General features: G+C 52.9%; 6 protein-coding genes across 19 annotated transcripts; 4 read left to right on the top strand and 2 right to left on the bottom strand.

The window, feature by feature from the left end:
• Positions 1 to 351: 351 nt before the first annotated feature.
• H310_04962 (hypothetical protein) lies at positions 352 to 1320 on the top strand. The gene is made up of 2 exons (XM_008869541.1): positions 352 to 1131; positions 1186 to 1320. Exon 1 carries the CDS (start codon positions 482 to 484, stop codon positions 974 to 976), a length of 495 nt encoding a protein of 164 aa, XP_008867763.1. The 5' UTR covers positions 352 to 481; the 3' UTR covers positions 977 to 1131; positions 1186 to 1320.
• A 46-nt stretch (positions 1321 to 1366) lies between these two features.
• On the top strand, positions 1367 to 3351 carry H310_04961. Of its 2 annotated transcripts, XM_008869539.1 has the most exons (4): positions 1367 to 1587; positions 1631 to 1709; positions 1762 to 2006; positions 2052 to 3351. In XM_008869539.1, the coding sequence occupies exons 1-4, from the start codon at positions 1435 to 1437 to the stop codon at positions 2250 to 2252; spliced, it is 678 nt and encodes a 225-aa protein (XP_008867761.1). In that variant the 5' UTR covers positions 1367 to 1434; the 3' UTR covers positions 2253 to 3351. The 2 variants fall into 2 exon arrangements, with proteins under 2 accessions (XP_008867761.1, XP_008867762.1); XM_008869540.1 differs by lacking the exon at positions 2052 to 3351 and having other exon boundaries at positions 1762 to 2040.
• On the bottom strand, positions 1381 to 8418 carry H310_04960 (hypothetical protein). Of its 12 annotated transcripts, none has more exons than XM_008869530.1 (8): positions 8270 to 8418; positions 5514 to 8211; positions 4677 to 5397; positions 4191 to 4631; positions 4026 to 4130; positions 3504 to 3982; positions 3356 to 3446; positions 1381 to 3298 (listed from the first exon to the last, which is right to left on the bottom strand). In XM_008869530.1, the coding sequence occupies exons 2-8, from the start codon at positions 8207 to 8209 to the stop codon at positions 2315 to 2317; spliced, it is 5517 nt and encodes a 1838-aa protein (XP_008867752.1). In that variant the 5' UTR covers positions 8210 to 8211; positions 8270 to 8418; the 3' UTR covers positions 1381 to 2314. The 12 variants fall into 12 exon arrangements, with proteins under 12 accessions (XP_008867752.1, XP_008867753.1, XP_008867749.1 ...); XM_008869531.1 differs by having other exon boundaries at positions 3504 to 3970; XM_008869537.1 differs by having other exon boundaries at positions 2261 to 3298; positions 3544 to 3982.
• Positions 8419 to 8824: 406 nt separating this feature from the next.
• H310_04959 lies at positions 8825 to 9607 on the top strand. 2 transcript variants are annotated; one of them, XM_008869526.1, is made up of 2 exons: positions 8825 to 8868; positions 8923 to 9607. In XM_008869526.1, the coding sequence occupies exon 2, from the start codon at positions 8925 to 8927 to the stop codon at positions 9540 to 9542; it is 618 nt and encodes a 205-aa protein (XP_008867748.1). In that variant the 5' UTR covers positions 8825 to 8868; positions 8923 to 8924; the 3' UTR covers positions 9543 to 9607. The 2 variants fall into 2 exon arrangements, with proteins under 2 accessions (XP_008867748.1, XP_008867747.1); XM_008869525.1 differs by having other exon boundaries at positions 8833 to 9607.
• A 1723-nt stretch (positions 9608 to 11330) lies between these two features.
• H310_04958 (hypothetical protein) lies at positions 11331 to 14689 on the top strand. The gene is made up of 9 exons (XM_008869524.1): positions 11331 to 11564; positions 11623 to 11659; positions 11711 to 11876; positions 11931 to 11966; positions 12021 to 12122; positions 12169 to 12459; positions 12521 to 12630; positions 12738 to 12784; positions 12873 to 14689. Exons 1-9 carry the CDS (start codon positions 11381 to 11383, stop codon positions 13406 to 13408), a joined length of 1509 nt encoding a protein of 502 aa, XP_008867746.1. The 5' UTR covers positions 11331 to 11380; the 3' UTR covers positions 13409 to 14689.
• Positions 13330 to 14689, bottom strand: H310_04957 (hypothetical protein). The gene has a single exon (XM_008869523.1). The coding sequence runs from the start codon at positions 14562 to 14564 to the stop codon at positions 13539 to 13541; it is 1026 nt and encodes a 341-aa protein (XP_008867745.1). The 5' UTR covers positions 14565 to 14689; the 3' UTR covers positions 13330 to 13538.
• Positions 14690 to 14741: the final 52 nt, after the last annotated feature.

The following is a 14741-nucleotide window of genomic DNA, read 5'->3' as shown; positions in this document are numbered from 1 at the left end:
TCTCGCTGCGTAAGTGTACTTGACGAACTTTCTTTGGGAGTACTAGAAGTATTCCCGAAGAAGGTCGTCGAGTACAAAACACAATGGCTCAAATTATGATAGTATTAGTTCTGAAAGTGGAAGAGTTACAGTACTTCTCTTCCACTTTCAGAACCAATACTTTCAAAATTTGAGCCCATGGAATCGCATTTTTCCAAATTTGTGATATGAACCGATTTTGTGTGAATTGGACTTTTTCGATGTGACGAAACCCTGCACTCCATTGACAGGCAGTTTCTCGAGGTCCCCCTACCTCGATCATCCAAACTGACCCCACCCCCCCAACTTTTATGGAGTTTCGTTGCCCAGTCTCTGACGTCACTTTCATCACTTTCAACGAACGGCACTTTCTATACTTCAACATACAAAACCTAGTCATTCCCAATCAGTCCGTATCGCGCTACAAAGGCGGCGGCGCTTGCCCGACGGATCGATAGCGACGATGGCGATGACGTCAGCCCTGCAACTCCAAGACAAACTCGACACCTACGGCGCAATTCGAATATCGTCTAGTCCAGCGAAGCCGCCGCTTCCCAGGGACAGGCCACGTCCGTCTATCGCGTCGTCGACATCGTCGGCGGCATCATCTCCGTTCACCAGGTCGCCGTATAATACGACGCCGAAGCGTAATATCTTGCGCAAGGGAAGTAGCGTCGAATTTGCACCACATCACCTCGACGACGACGCGAATGGAGAGGAGAAACAGCGGCGGGAGTGCCGGCGCCTATCCATGCGCGAGAAACAAGAATTGTACAAAATCCGACCAGACTTGGAGATTGGGGCGCCGCTTGCCGTAAAGTCCTTGATCGAAGAACAAAACGACCGGCGCCGAAAAGTTGCGTGCTCTCTTCTTGCCGGTGTCGGCTGCATCTTGATGCTCATACTGTTTTACTACTTTATCGCGTGGAACATGCGCGACGACCCCGACTTCCAGTAACTTAATATCGATCTACGATGACCCTTCACCCACGTTGAGGGAGGAACAACGCGAACTATTGTTGTTCGTACAGGAACACAGGACATCGAGGCAGCGTCTACCCGCAATTGCTCACGGGAATCCTGGGCTATCCATCCCTTGGTCAGCTGTATACGGTAAGCGCGGGAGCATTAGCACTTAATAGACTCACTGGCGCTGCGATGTGGCAGGAATGTTGAAATGCCGCCACCACGCGCGCCGCACGCGCGTACTGCACCACCGTGCAAAGACGCGGTCTTTGGAGGATAATGCATGGTTGATTTTTCGAACATGTTCAGTTTTCCTTGATAAATGAATTTCAAAACCTCATGCGGGTCGCCGTCTCCGCCTGCATTGTTAGTAATACTACACCGTCGCGCTCCATACTCGTTTGATATTGGCTCGAAAGGAAAGATATCGGCGCCTCCTCAAGATCATCAATGCCAGCGACTGTGGGCATCCGTGTGGGGTCCAAGATGCCAAAGATGATCGGCACGACCCAAATGGGCTCAATCAAGCTGCATGACTACATTGACGGTGCATGGACTCTGCTTCTGACCTTTCCGCAGGACTTTCATCCTGTCTGGGCCACGGTGTGTGCGTGACTATGAAGGACAACATTCAGCTGGGTTGTAGGAACTTGGGATGCTCACCAAGCTAAAACCCCAGTTTGACGCACGGAATTGCCGCGTCTTGGGGTTGAGTATTGGGTCTTGTAAGGTGGATACCCCATTGATTAGTTGACCGATGGATGGCTGGTTTTGTAGTGAAACAACAAGCACGGTTCCTCGACGATGTCAACGAAACCCAGGACGTCCAGGTGAATTTTCCCATTTTCGCCGACGAAGCGGGGGATCTATCGCGAACGCTGGGCCTCGTCGCACCGTCGGCACCCATGAATGGGTCGGAGCACTTTCGACTGCCCTACAGCGCCGCCTTCATCGTGGACATTGACATGGTAGTGCAATTTGTGTTTCATTACCCTGTCACAATTGGCCGCAACTTGTACGAGGTGGGCACAAAGCAATTCAATGGATAGTCTTCACGTGTCGACCAGTTTATCCGCGTATTGGACGGTCTGCAGCTGACGGCGTACAACCCAGTTGTGTTACCGACAAACTGGAAAGTCAACGACGATGTGTTTATCGAGCCAGACATCACATCCGACGCAGCCAAAGCTCTCTTTCCCCATGGATTTCACGAAATCAAGCCGTATATTCGAGTCACGCCGTCCCCGAACATCACAGACGATTCATGACACGCCTGTGCGGGCAATTATGTAGTATATTTGGTCTGTGGCATTACTTGATATTACATCATCTATCGCTGTTCGTTTGATCCGTTGCCCGCAGATGGGGTGGACGACGCAGCAATATTGGTCACGATGGAAGGATCGTGGGGGCGAGGGAGGTTGAGGTGAAATTGCGGCTGGGGTGGCAATTGACTGGTATATCGAGGGGGCGCGAGATGCAGCACTGGTTGCTCTTGCCTCGCCACCACGCTACGCTGAAGAGCTTCCACGCGGGCGGCTGCCGCCGCGGCATTCAATGCCGCAGCAGCTGCTTCTTCTTGGGCTTCTCGTAAATGCGCTGCTTCCTTGTCCATGGCAAGTCTTGAGTGGTCGTAGTAGCGACTGCCAGGATGTTGCTGCTGGTCCATCGTTGCCAAATTCGGATTGTTGCTCCACGAATCTTCCATGGGCCGATGGCTGTAGATGGGAACGTTGTGTCTAGCAGAATGCATGGGCTGAATAGGTTGGAGCATGGACTGCGGCATGGGTTGAATCGGTTGGTGGATCGACATGGACGACGCCGACGAGGACGACGTTTGCAGGGGCTGAAGTTGGGAATGATGAAGCATCGTTTGTTGCACCGGTTGAATGGGTTGGTGGTGTGGATGGTGGTACGACGGAATGGGCATTTGACCATCTTGCATGCTGCTACTGTGGGTGGTAGGATCGTGGTACAGCGGGTGTCGGTGAGAATGCATGGGATGGTACATCGTAGTGCTGAACGTTGAGGGTGGTCGAAGGTGCGACGGTGGGGGAGGGTTGTAAGGCAGCTTTGGCTGAGACGCGTGCATGGTGACAGGCGACGACTCGCACTGTCGATTGAGAATACTCGACATGGACGACCGACTGATCGATGTCGGGGCAGATGCGATGACAATGGGGGTCGACGCAGACGGTGACGAGGAGTACTGAGGACTCCCGAGGCTTTCGTTCAAGATGGAAGAGAACGACATGCGGCTTGACGCGCTTTGCACGGGAGCGGCAGGGGGCTCGATGGGCGGGAGGTTAGGTGGCTATTCAGAATAATTGCAAAACTTGAAGAGAATTTTATTGAAGTTGAGTAGACTTACCTGGTCCCCTTGCGCCCGAGCTGCCAAGAGCAGTTGTTGATCGGTGGACCCCATTGGCGCTTTGGATTCTTCCTTGTAGCGTTCGTAGTATCTACATTCAAACTGTGTGATGTTGCGATCGTGGTCAGCAGGAATATGTTTGACGAACTGGGGCTGATTCAATCGAGGTATTCCGAACGAATGCTGACCCTGCATCGCGCTGTTGTTGGAGCTTTCTTGAACACTTTGCTGATACATTTGCATTTGCAGCATCTGGACTTGTTGTTGGAGACTGTATTGCAGCAGCTTCAGCTGTGATCCAGGTGCCGAGTTTGGAATTGACGGAGTATTCTGACCACCCATCGACGTTGTAGTGTTGGTGGGCAATTGCTGCATCTGTATCCGGGAGAGTTCTTTTTGCAGCTGGATAAGTCGATGTTGCGCGGCATTCATGGACGTAGGGACAGCAGGAGGAAATTCTTGAGGGACTTGAATCGAAATCGGAAACGAAAACGCAGAGGGCGGCTGGGGTCGTGCTGCAGTATGAGATGGTGAGTTGGTAGATGGCGTCGGCGACTTTTGGAGATGACTCAGAGGGGTATTGCTGCCAGAGCTGGGACCACGGTCTGGTCGCTTCTTCAGAACGTCCTATACAGTTGCATGGGGCTGGTCACAAGTGCGAGACAAGTACCTGTAGACCAAGCCGATTCTTGTAATTTTGGTAATAGTTTTTGATTTGGGCAGCCGTTTTGCTTGGAATGCTGTTTGTGAGAGCAGCCCAGTCTTTCCCGTACACCTAGAAATATGAAATGTGAATTACAATTTTCGCCCTCGGTGGGTGCGAAAGAAATTGTACCGAGAAAAACTTGAGAAAGTCCGACTTTTCCTGCTCTGTCCACTTCTGGACAACTCGCTTGCCAGGAGGTAAACTACTTAGCGTCGTCGAGTTGAGAAATAGAGACGACGACATGGACGGAGGAGGGGTCGTTCGGGGGGTAAGTGGCACAGGCGATGGTGCAAACAATGGAGGTGCGTTGACCACAGGCATGGGAAGAGGGATGAGTAGTGGTTGGGGGACTTCTGGGGACTCTATTGGTTGTAACTCGTCCTTGGACTCTTTCGACGAGCCAGGAGATGACAACGGTGGCACTTCGTCGTCGGCCTTTTTCAAAGTTGTAGGACGATTGTTCTTCGCCTTTTTCGCTGCACCCTTGACAAGTACAGGGCGCGGTGTGGTTGGTTTGCGTCTGGATGCGACCGGGGAAGCCGTGGCCGCATCAATGGAGTCTTTGTCGATCTTGGCCTTTTTAGTCGGGGGCATGGACACGGGTGGGGTCGATACCTCGGGGGGGTCCGGGTGGTAGTCGGCCGACGCGCGAAATTCGTCAAAGCGACTACGCACCGACCTCAACGTCAATTTGTACCCGGTCGTGAATAGGTTGTCGTCCAAAAAGTCGGTTAAGTCTAACACAATTGGCGAATCGTTGGCTTCCTCGTCGTCCGGCTTGGCCGTGACGTCTTTTGAGATCGATGCTGCTTGCAAAATTGATTGGGCGGCTTGGTGTGATCGAAACTTGGACTGTTGGAGTAAACTGGATTGAATCGCGGGGGGGAACTTGACCCCGAGTGCCATGGCAGCACATAGACTCAGCTGCCAGCAGTTCCACGTGTTTTTGATACCCGCACCGCGTCGGCGCAGCTGCTGCTCTCGAATGATGGCCTTGTAATCGAGTACTTTCTTCGTTTGGTAGTAGAATGAAATCACGTCGCCGGTGGTTTTGTTTTGCAAAAAGCTCGCGATACGGAAAAAATTCTTCGGGGTTTGGAGAAATTTGTCGATGAAAATGCACTTTTCAATGTCACTCCATGGATTCATCAGTTGGGCAGCGTTCAAATAATGGAGACCATCTAGGTGTCCGTCGTCGTTTGCCTCCATCCCGGTCAAAAGCGGCCTTGGAAGCGGAATAAACCGCTTGACTTTGACGAGTTCCTTGTCAACAATCATATCAGGGATGATGTATGGACTGTTGCTTGATCCCGATGACAGCATTGCGTTCTTCAGCCTACATTCGTCCACAACATGAGATGTGTGTCTATCATCATGTGAAGAATAAGCGTACGCTTGGACACAAGGTCGAAAACACCCCACAATACATATGTCCATCGCGACGATTCGTACCGTTTTCGTTTGACTTCAAGCTCCCATAATTCGGCTTGCTTTTCTTTCTCGACGTCGGCAATCTGCTTTAACATGGACATTTGCGTGTGCTGCGTTGCCGAATTGTTTGTCAGTCGGGACGACGACCGCAGATAGTTGATCTGCTGCGAGTCGTTCGCCGACGACGCATGCCCCTTTTCATCCACAGACGACGACTTGTCCAGGTCATCGCCCCCGCGGCCTGTCGACCATTCCTTTTGACGTAATTTCGTGCGTTTTTCTTGTTTCTTGCGATCTTTCTCGAGTTTCTTGACCTTAGCCCGCCACGCCTTCTTCAGCACACCATACTCTGTTGCAAGGGCCTTCATTTCTGCGTAATGAGCCTGTTTGTGCTTACGCACACGTAGCATCATGCGGTCATGTAACACGCGACCACGAACGAGCGTGTTTTCGTATCCAGGGCAATCGACTGGCCGCATGTACTGCACCGTTTCCTTTCCAAGAGGCTCGATCAGGGCATGGGCGTATGTGGCCTTGAGTTTGTTTTCCTCCATGAGCGAATTCACCATTGCCATCAGTTTTGGATCTACCAGTACAGGTCGGGTCTTCTTGGACGGACTCACATCTACTGGTGCGGCTTCGGAAACAGACGTCTCGTTCGTTAGCGACAACTGCGCGTCGATGACTTTCTTGGCACAAGTCAACTTGGACTGGATGTCGGCAATTTCAGCGTCCAGCTGGTCGATCGACGACAAGATTTGCTCTTTAGGTTTGGTTTGTGACGGCACTTCCAAAACAGCAACGGAAGCGACAGCGATGGGTTCTTCATCGATCTCCATGTCCACAGGATCGGGTGTTTGGCAGGCCACCGGCAATGCAGACTGCACCTCTTCCGCGGATTTCGGTTCAGGGGGGCTTATCCCATCAGTTGCGTTGGGCATGACAACTTTGTCAAGATTTACTTGCGCGGACGGTGGGGTGGACACAGCAGGTAGCTGATCGCTTTGGGCTTTCGGTGAAGGAACTTGGGTCACGACCAGTCCCATACCCCAACCCATTCGAGGTCGTTTCACTGTCGTAGCCGTTGTTGCAGTTGCTGCCCCTGCATTCGGCGAGGATGCTGCCGCCAGTCCTTGGCCCCATCCTAGCCGAGGTCGCTGTTTTATCGAAAAGGATGAACTTTCGTCACCTGCTTCTTTCGGTTTTGGTGGTTCCAGTATCGTTTCTTCCAGACGAGCCACTGAAGCCTCCGCCTCGATAACTTCGTCGATGCTCTTACGACGGACACTGGTTGCGATGCATTTGTCTTCGCCATCTATGGACCGACGTCGTTGGTTGGGGGGGGCATGAGGCTTGGACGGACTGCTTCCACCACTCGGTGCGACTTTTGGAGACGTGCGATGAGCTTGCTGCATAAGGTCAAAGGAACCTCGGCGCGACAAGAACGGTTTCAACGGAGACAGGTCGTCTCGCTTCGACGCGTGTCGTTTTGACGAAGTGGTCGGTGCGATTTCATGACGACTTGTCGCGGCAGGATGAGGAGAGGAACCGGCACCAGGAAGGCCTTGATGTGGACTATGCGGTCCAACCAATGAAGTCGGCTGTCTGGAAACATCTCCACTGCGAGGTCGAGGTGACGAATGAGCGCCGGCGTTGGAGGTGGGTGGTTGTCGCAAAGGAGATGTCCTCCCAGGTGGGTGACCGGGAGAACTTGTAGGTGCTGGTGAAAGCGGAAGATGCGAAGACTGCTTAGCCATCGATGACGGCGGATGGTGTTGCTTGGGGGATGAGAACGACGTTGGTGGATTCAACGTTGTTTTTGGAGATGACGAATGGGGGGATGCAACTCGCGGAGATGAATATGGCGGGCCCGTTTTCAATTGGGATGAACCAGTGGAATCTGCAAGGGCTCGATGTGGCGATTGCATTTGGTCCGGTAGGCGTGCGCTTGGTAAATTGTTCAGTTGGGTGGACGAGGAGCCTGCTTCAACTGATTGCGGAGGCGACACGATAAGCTCTGGTCGAGGAGATGTTCTTGCTGCAACGTCTGATTTGTTTGTATTGGACTGTCCACCTTGACGGGGCAGCGGCGACGATGGATGGCGTTCTTGCGGTGGAGGGGAATGTCTTCTCGAATGGTCGTGTTGCGGATCAGAGTGTCTCGAAAGACGATCGGGAGATCCATGACGGAAACCGTCACCTCGTACAGGGGACGACGCACGATTCGAGTCGAGTGGATGTCGCTGTGGCAGTCTGTCTCTAGATCGTTCTCTAGAACGATCACCGCGAAATCGGTTGCGCGCGTTGACTTGAAACGTATTATCTCGGCGTTCGCGCGAACGTGACCTGGATCGAGAGCGCGAACGGAAGGGACGACCGCCCATCGGACGGGACGACTTGAATTGTGAGTTGAATCCTCCCCGTCCACCGCGGTTGCTCCAGCCGCCACGTCCAACCCCACTGTTATAAGAAGAGTACGGTGGAGGGTCCTTATCAAATCGGCTCGGTCGACTTCGATCCATCGGGCCATTGTTGTGGTTTGGAGGTCCTCTGCAGCTGTTACCGAATTCACGTCCGCCGCCGCTGGAGGACGAACTGTATCGATCATTCATTGAAGACGAGCCGCCAGATTCTCCTGGGTTGTTATGGCGAGAGGGGGAACTGCTGGTGCCTCTGGGCGGTCCGTTGGTGCTGTGTGGGGTTCCTGACGAACTCATGTCTAGGTAGCAACGAGCATGCGATGGTAAGATGAAATCAAAGGAGAACGCGGTACATACCTCGCTCTTCTTTGTGCTCAACAAAAATGCCAGAGAGAAACTTCTGCGGGCAGTGCGCGACACTCGGCTGCGTGCGTGGTGCTGTCGCGCGTGGGCACTTCCTCCTTGCCGACCTGGCCCTGTCGACCTCTTGTTGCCTCGAATGCGATGGAGGCAAATTGGAACAACACACGTTGGCCAATCAAAACGCATGACAAATCCAACCTGAAAAATCTGCGAATACCTCTCTTTAAAAACCACAATTGTTGTTGTACACTCTGTGCCACCCATAAAAACAGGTGACACAGAGTGTTCTGTTCTTAAACAGAGGGTACGAATCAGAGGCTTCTTCTTCGACTGTGCCCAAATACCGCAATGGGCCAATCAAACGATTTCAAAAATCTCCACTTGTGTTCATACAAACTGCAAGATCTGATGCAAATGTTTTTTTTCTGGTCACCGCACGGGCCAATCAAATCGCTCACAGGTGCAACGCAATACTGTTTAAATGAATATATATGCAATGTTGCAGGTTTTCTTGTCCGTCTCCGTCCGAATGTTTCCCAGTGCAACTCAAAATCATGGCAGGATATCTGAACTCTTGACGACGGGCGAAGTAGGTATGTGGATGGGCCACTACGGAGACGAGAATGCCAACATCCACGTGACGGAAGGGATGAATCCAACGACCCGTGCGGAACTCAACCTCAAGGAGAAGCAGCGCATGTCCAAGATGAACGACACAATCGAGAATCTCCGCAAGGAACTCGAAGCCGCAGGCGTGTCGACCAAAATGAACAAGCAGTCGATCCTGGACAACACGCTCCATTACATGACGATGCTGCAGAACGACGTCGTGATTGCCAAGCAAAAAGCCGAGTACGCGCTTCGAATGGCACCGTCCATGATCACGTCGTCGCAGTCCCCGTTCGAGCGTTACTTCGACAGGTCCAGCGTGCCCAAATGTATGATCACCACGGACGTCGTCCTCGTGCGTGCAAACCAGGCATTCCTTATCCTATCTGGGTACACCGAGAGTGCGCTACGGCGCCCTGCGACACTACTCTCGTGCTTGAGTGTTGACACGTCCCGAGTCCGCACCATTGTTCGCCATGCAGTAGACACCCGACGTCCTGTCCATGCCGCTGTCGAGAATGGCTTTGCAGCGTCGCGCGCGATGAATAACCTCGTCTTCACGGCAGTCTTTGACCCGAGCGGCACCGTCGTCGACTGTATCGAGGTCGTGGTCACGACCCACAACGTCCAGTCCAATCCGACGGGAGTCATCGTGTGAGTAAAATGTGCACAATAATTAGGAATCCTCGTCGCCGTGCAATGACCAACTTTTTTTGAGTGGGCAGTCGTATGAACTCCACGGTTAGCTTCACCCTCGTGGAGCCCTGGCGCGGCCGCGATCGAGTTGCCTGTCGATTCCAAGCTCCACTTTCAAACCCCACCACCACGCAAGATGGAACGTTCCTTTATCATGGCGCTTGCATTTAAGGTATCAGTCTGTCTCCTCGCCTGCGTTCTCGGCGAGGTGGGGCATTCCCAGCCTAATGTGCGCAAGGCTCAATGGGGAAGTCAGCATTCACAACTTCCACATCCATATTTGTCATGGGATCGTGGAAGTTGCGCTTGACGTGGGCAGTGTGGTCGCTGCAAGAAATGTCCAAAAACAATATCGACGGGCTACAGACCTTAACCCGCTTTGTCCATCTTGGCTGCGCCCCGACAGAATGCCTTTCAAGATGAGGATTTCAAGAGCGGGGACGCGGTGCCACCTCAGCCACAGATGCGAAAGACACACGGCGTGGCATTGGGTCAACGACACGTGGGGGACTGACACGACAATGAAGTCGATCACTACGGACGCGTCCAAGGAGCTGCAGCCAGATGTATCCAGTGATTGAAGGTGGTAGAATCGTGATTGGGATTTCGCGGGGTCGCAGAGCTCGTGCCGCCGATATAGAAAAGCGTCAGAGTTGATGGGAGATACATCAGAGATAGCTTTGGAAGCTCGAGCACATGCAGTGTCATGGCAGCGCTGGTTGAAGACTGCGTGCCATCCAAACAGGTCGACTCTTGGAAGATAAAAAATTCAAGAGGGGCGAAGGGTCGGCGAGGTCGCTGCAGAAGGAAAGATCAAGAGGCATTAAGGAAGGCCATGCGGACGCAATGAGATTCAATGCATGCCTCGAGAGTCGATGGCAACCGCGGAGGTTTAAGTGCGTGAGGTGTAGCAACGACGAAGCAAGGTCGATCTTTGTGTCTGTGGTTGAAGGCATCCTTTGCAGAGACAAAGAGGCAAGAATGACGGAATATCGCCGAACGACAGAACGACTGAGCAGCAAGCAGGCTGTGAGAGCGAAGGGTGGCATGGAGGTCAAGAGTCTTCACGATGCGAGCCCCGTCGTCCGACAGGTCTCGATTGACGAAGGACAGAACGCGAAAAATGGCGAAGGAGTCCAAATACTAGAGAAGAGGGCCTGAGCGAGGGTGTGTCCAGGAGACGTCTTCTTGCGCTTCTTGTGGCGAACGGTGGGCATCTTTGACGAAGGACTGACATGGTGATGGGAGGTTGTTATGGGATTTTCGGCATTCTACTCGTTTCACACTTGGCGAGCAAGCCCAACGTCCGATGAGCTTCAAGTCGAGCGTTTCTTCATTAAACCACACACATCGCCTTGTATCGCCCTCGTTTCTCGCACCCATGGAACAAGCAAATGTTTTGCACCTTCGTAACAGGCAACCAAGCATTCTTGTGTGCGATATGAGTTCGCCGAGCGCACAGGTTGGGTAGTGGATCGAGTATGCGTGGCTACACGCTGTACAGAGACAAATAGATTAGCGGTCATACTGCGCGATCTCCTTGGCTTTATGCACTGGGGTAACCATGAATTCCCTCGGATGCCCTTGGTCTCCTTGATCATCGTGTGTACCTCCGAGCAACATGGAACGTAACCGAATTTTTTTCATTTCTGTGATTGAAGCTTGGATGGAATGATTGTTTTAAGAATCTTTTTCGAGTTGATATATTCCACTGCAATATATATCGAAGCGTTGCGTAAACTCTGGATCACTCGATTCGTTTGGTAATCACAGTACCGTTAGGAGCGTTGGGGTGGGGACATGGCAATCGTGTCCATGAGCGCCATGGTCGCGTTCCTGTGCACCTTTCGCGAATGGAGAAAGTATCACTTCATCCTGTGTGTACTGAACTGCATGCATTACTACTGTGCTGCGTCCAAGCCAACGCTGTACTATCAATCCACGCCCTTAACCAAACAATTGCTGGAGCACTGCTCGCTGCTTGGTACGTTTCTGGTGGCCAAGGGGGTGTGCGTTGCTGACGTGTGCCGTGTCCTTGTTAGTTGAAAAGTACCATCCGACATGGTTCCTCTTCAATGGGTACAGTCGATTCGTTCCACTTCGTCGTTCACTTGGCTCCAAACCTTCCAGGCATTTGCAGACAATCTTTTTGGCACTGGGGAGTCGATTTCCTGTAGTCACATACTCCCGCGAGTACGTGCATTTGGCAGACGGCGGACTCGTGTCATTAGATTGGGCGATTCCGCCAACAAAATCGACGTCGTATGTAGAGCAACACCACGACCAACCTACCGTCGTACGTGCACAGAATGCAAGTTCATTCGAATCGTATTGGATACCTTTGACCTAGTTATTACTTCATGGAACTTGCGGGGGCAGCTGGGAGGTAGATTCCAACTTTAATGGATCATCTTGCCTCGTTGATGCCCTGGCCATGTAGAATTACATTCGGAAAGCTGCCGACAAACTCATGGAGCACGGATGGCGCGTCGTCGTGATGAATGCCCGAGGTTGTGCAAAAACCCCCGTCCTTACACCTCGTGTACGTACGTCTTGTCTAGTGACCGGCTCATGTCCGTGAATTGCAGCTCTTCAACGCAGCCGACACCGATGACATTCGTCAAGTCGTCACGCACCTTCGCCGAAAGCATGCGCCAACCGCGCCGTTGCTGGCCGTGGGATTCTCATTGGGTTCGAATCTGTTGGTCAAATTTCTTGGCGAGGAGCGCGACAAGTGTGCGTTGGACGCTGCAGTGTCGGTGGGCAACCCGTTCGACGCGATGGAGATTTACCGTCACTTGCACCACTCGTCGCTGGCCACCCATCTCGTGTACTACCGCGCCATGACGAAGCGCTTTCTCAAGTTGTTTTTCGAAGAGGTCGGTGGGCATCTGGAGTTTCGTTCTCGCTTTGGTGGCTTCATCCCACCGATTTGGATAGTCCAATGTCCATGAACACTTTGCCGACCACCCCACCGTCGATATTGACAAGATGAAAAAGTGCGACACGATGTGGGACGTCGACCACGCGATGACGCTGAAGGTGTTTGGGTACGAAGGGTTACATGTCCTGTGTGTCTGCCATTTCTCAACGCGCCTACGTCAATTACTTGGCCGCTCCGCGTGTGCTTGGCCACGCTGACGAACTGGATTCATAGGTACAAGAGCGTTGTCGAGTATTACCGCGATTGTTCGTCTGCTCCATGTACGTTCATGCGGTTGTTAACCATGCAGTTGCTGCGAATATGCCTCCGTCTTGCATGCAATGGACCGCCGTGAACCTCTGTCGATAGATTTACCTCACGTTCGCATTCCCTTGCTCTGTCTGTCGGCGAAGGACGATCCTGTCTGTGTATCCACGGCCATCCCCGTCGAAGACTGCCTGGCGAACAAACACGTGATCCTGGCTGTGACAGAGCGTGGTGGTCACTTGGGGTTTTACACGGGCGACGGCATCTTGTCGTATCCAGATACGTGGTCAGCTAAAGTTGTCGCGCAGTATTGCGACGCAATGAGAGACATTGTCGTGTCTCGAACGAATTGCATGTCACCATCTTGGTCGTCCACAGGCCACAGTGACGATAACAACCCGATCGAACGACTTCCAGCCAAGGTCCATCCAGTCCCGCAGCCTCGTGGCCCACTCTCCCCCGTGCGGTTTCAGCACCAAAACTCGTTTCCAAGCGACCTTGTCGACGAGCTCGAACTGTGCGACGGTGTGCCGCTCCATCGTGTGTTTAGCTTTGGCGCTGCTGTGGCTTGTGCGTACTTCGTGAAGAAAGTTGAGCTCGTTGCAACATCCTGGCGAGGTCGATTGCGCCGTGCATGAAACCATTCAAAATGCTGCTTTGATCTGCAGAACGTGGACTCGAACGCCAGGGCTCCGATGTGACTGTTGGAACGGCAAGTGTTACGGATCCAATACATTGAAATTAAATACACTATTGACACGAGATGCCCTACCACGCCAGGCCCATGTTGGCAAACGGCGTCGCCCGACGCTGGCTAGCCGCGTAGCTGCGCGGAAAGAACGGGTTGTACACTGCTCTGGCACGAGGAATCCGAACTTCGACGACACCGCCAGCAGCACGACGAAGGGTGGCGCCGTGAAGGTTGAACAAGTGACTCGGAAATGATTCGGCGATGACGAAGCGTCCGAACGTGGGTTGACCCGTCATCCGCATCACTTGCAAGTCCCGTGGAGTGGGAAGCTTGGTGCCAGTCACGCGGAGCACATCTCCGTCGATTTGCACATCCAAATGCCGGTTCAAATCGACACCCGTCAGATCCGCCAAGAGGTACACAGCTCCATCGCGACCTTCATGCACTTCGTAGCGCGGAGTCCACTCGGGGATGTGTGACTCCTCCTCAGCACCTTCATCTTCCTCCTCGTTGTCCATGTCTTCGTCGTCACATTCGTCGTCATCAACCTCGCTGGTGTGGTCGTCGGTTTGGTCGTTGGAATCCATTTCATCGTTGTTGACATCTTCAGCACGCGCGGTCTCCTCCTCCTCCGTCGCGTCAAGGTTGTCGGAGGTCACGTTTAATGTCGAGGCGCCGTCTGTCGCCGCATCAGAGGAGGGAAACAGGGTGGCGTGGAAATCAACGAGCTTGTCGCATCGAACTTTCATCGCATCAGCAAGGACAAGTTCGTCTTGGATGCGCAGAACGAGTCGCTTTCGTTCTTGTCGGATCTCCATGTCGCCATCGCTTTCGACAAGGTCCAAGTCGCAGAGCAACCGGGTTAAACGTTCGCCTTGCTCAAGCACTCGGAAGCGGTAATTGCTGACTTGAAGTTTGCACTTCTTGACGTGGGTTGGCGCGTTGTCGTGATGCGCAACGCAGAGCCACTTGGTTGCGGCGAGCTCGGCCGCTATGATGCCATGTTGGTTGGGCAGGCGTGTGGTTAGGATGTCGTGGATACGGTCGACATGCTCCTTGACGACTGCCAACTGGCTTCGAGCTTTCATGGCGTTCGTTGTCATGTTTGTGAGATGTTGATCAAATTGAAGAATGACTGATGCGGCGACGGACTCTGCATGCCATTGCCGGCATCGTCCTAGAATTTCCCCGGCGTTTCATGAAATTACCGTGCTGTGCTCGAATTTTCAGGCAAATTCGAGAATGTACCAGAGGGAGAGACGCCGAATATTTTGCGCAAT

Source organism: Aphanomyces invadans (genome assembly GCF_000520115.1).
Source record: "Aphanomyces invadans strain NJM9701 unplaced genomic scaffold supercont1.8, whole genome shotgun sequence".
In the NCBI taxonomy this organism is placed as follows: domain Eukaryota; phylum Oomycota; class Saprolegniomycetes; order Saprolegniales; family Verrucalvaceae; genus Aphanomyces; species Aphanomyces invadans.
This window is presented reverse-complemented; position numbering and strand designations above follow the sequence as displayed.

Excerpts from the sequence above, each read along its gene's own strand:
- H310_04962 (XM_008869541.1), top strand. The coding sequence starts at position 482 with ATGGCGATGACGTCAGCCCTGCAACTCCAAGACAAACTCGACACCTAC.
- H310_04961 (XM_008869539.1), top strand. The coding sequence starts at position 1,435 with ATGCCAGCGACTGTGGGCATCCGTGTGGGGTCCAAGATGCCAAAGATG. Across the intron at positions 1,588-1,630 it reads TTCATCCTGTCTGGGCCACG|GAACTTGGGATGCTCACCAA; the intron begins GTGTGTGCGTGA and ends GCTGGGTTGTAG. Across the intron at positions 2,007-2,051 it reads TTGGCCGCAACTTGTACGAG|TTTATCCGCGTATTGGACGG; the intron begins GTGGGCACAAAG and ends CGTGTCGACCAG.
- H310_04960 (XM_008869527.1), bottom strand. The coding sequence starts at position 8,209 with ATGAGTTCGTCAGGAACCCCACACAGCACCAACGGACCGCCCAGAGGC. Across the intron at positions 4,131-4,190 it reads ACTTTCTCAAGTTTTTCTCG|GTGTACGGGAAAGACTGGGC; the intron begins GTACAATTTCTT and ends TCATATTTCTAG. Across the intron at positions 3,299-3,355 it reads CTCGGGCGCAAGGGGACCAG|CCACCTAACCTCCCGCCCAT; the intron begins GTAAGTCTACTC and ends TATTCTGAATAG.
- H310_04959 (XM_008869525.1), top strand. The coding sequence starts at position 8,871 with ATGTGGATGGGCCACTACGGAGACGAGAATGCCAACATCCACGTGACG.
- H310_04958 (XM_008869524.1), top strand. The coding sequence starts at position 11,381 with ATGGCAATCGTGTCCATGAGCGCCATGGTCGCGTTCCTGTGCACCTTT. Across the intron at positions 11,565-11,622 it reads GGAGCACTGCTCGCTGCTTG|TTGAAAAGTACCATCCGACA; the intron begins GTACGTTTCTGG and ends TGTCCTTGTTAG. Across the intron at positions 12,123-12,168 it reads CCCCCGTCCTTACACCTCGT|CTCTTCAACGCAGCCGACAC; the intron begins GTACGTACGTCT and ends CGTGAATTGCAG.
- H310_04957 (XM_008869523.1), bottom strand. The coding sequence starts at position 14,564 with ATGACAACGAACGCCATGAAAGCTCGAAGCCAGTTGGCAGTCGTCAAG.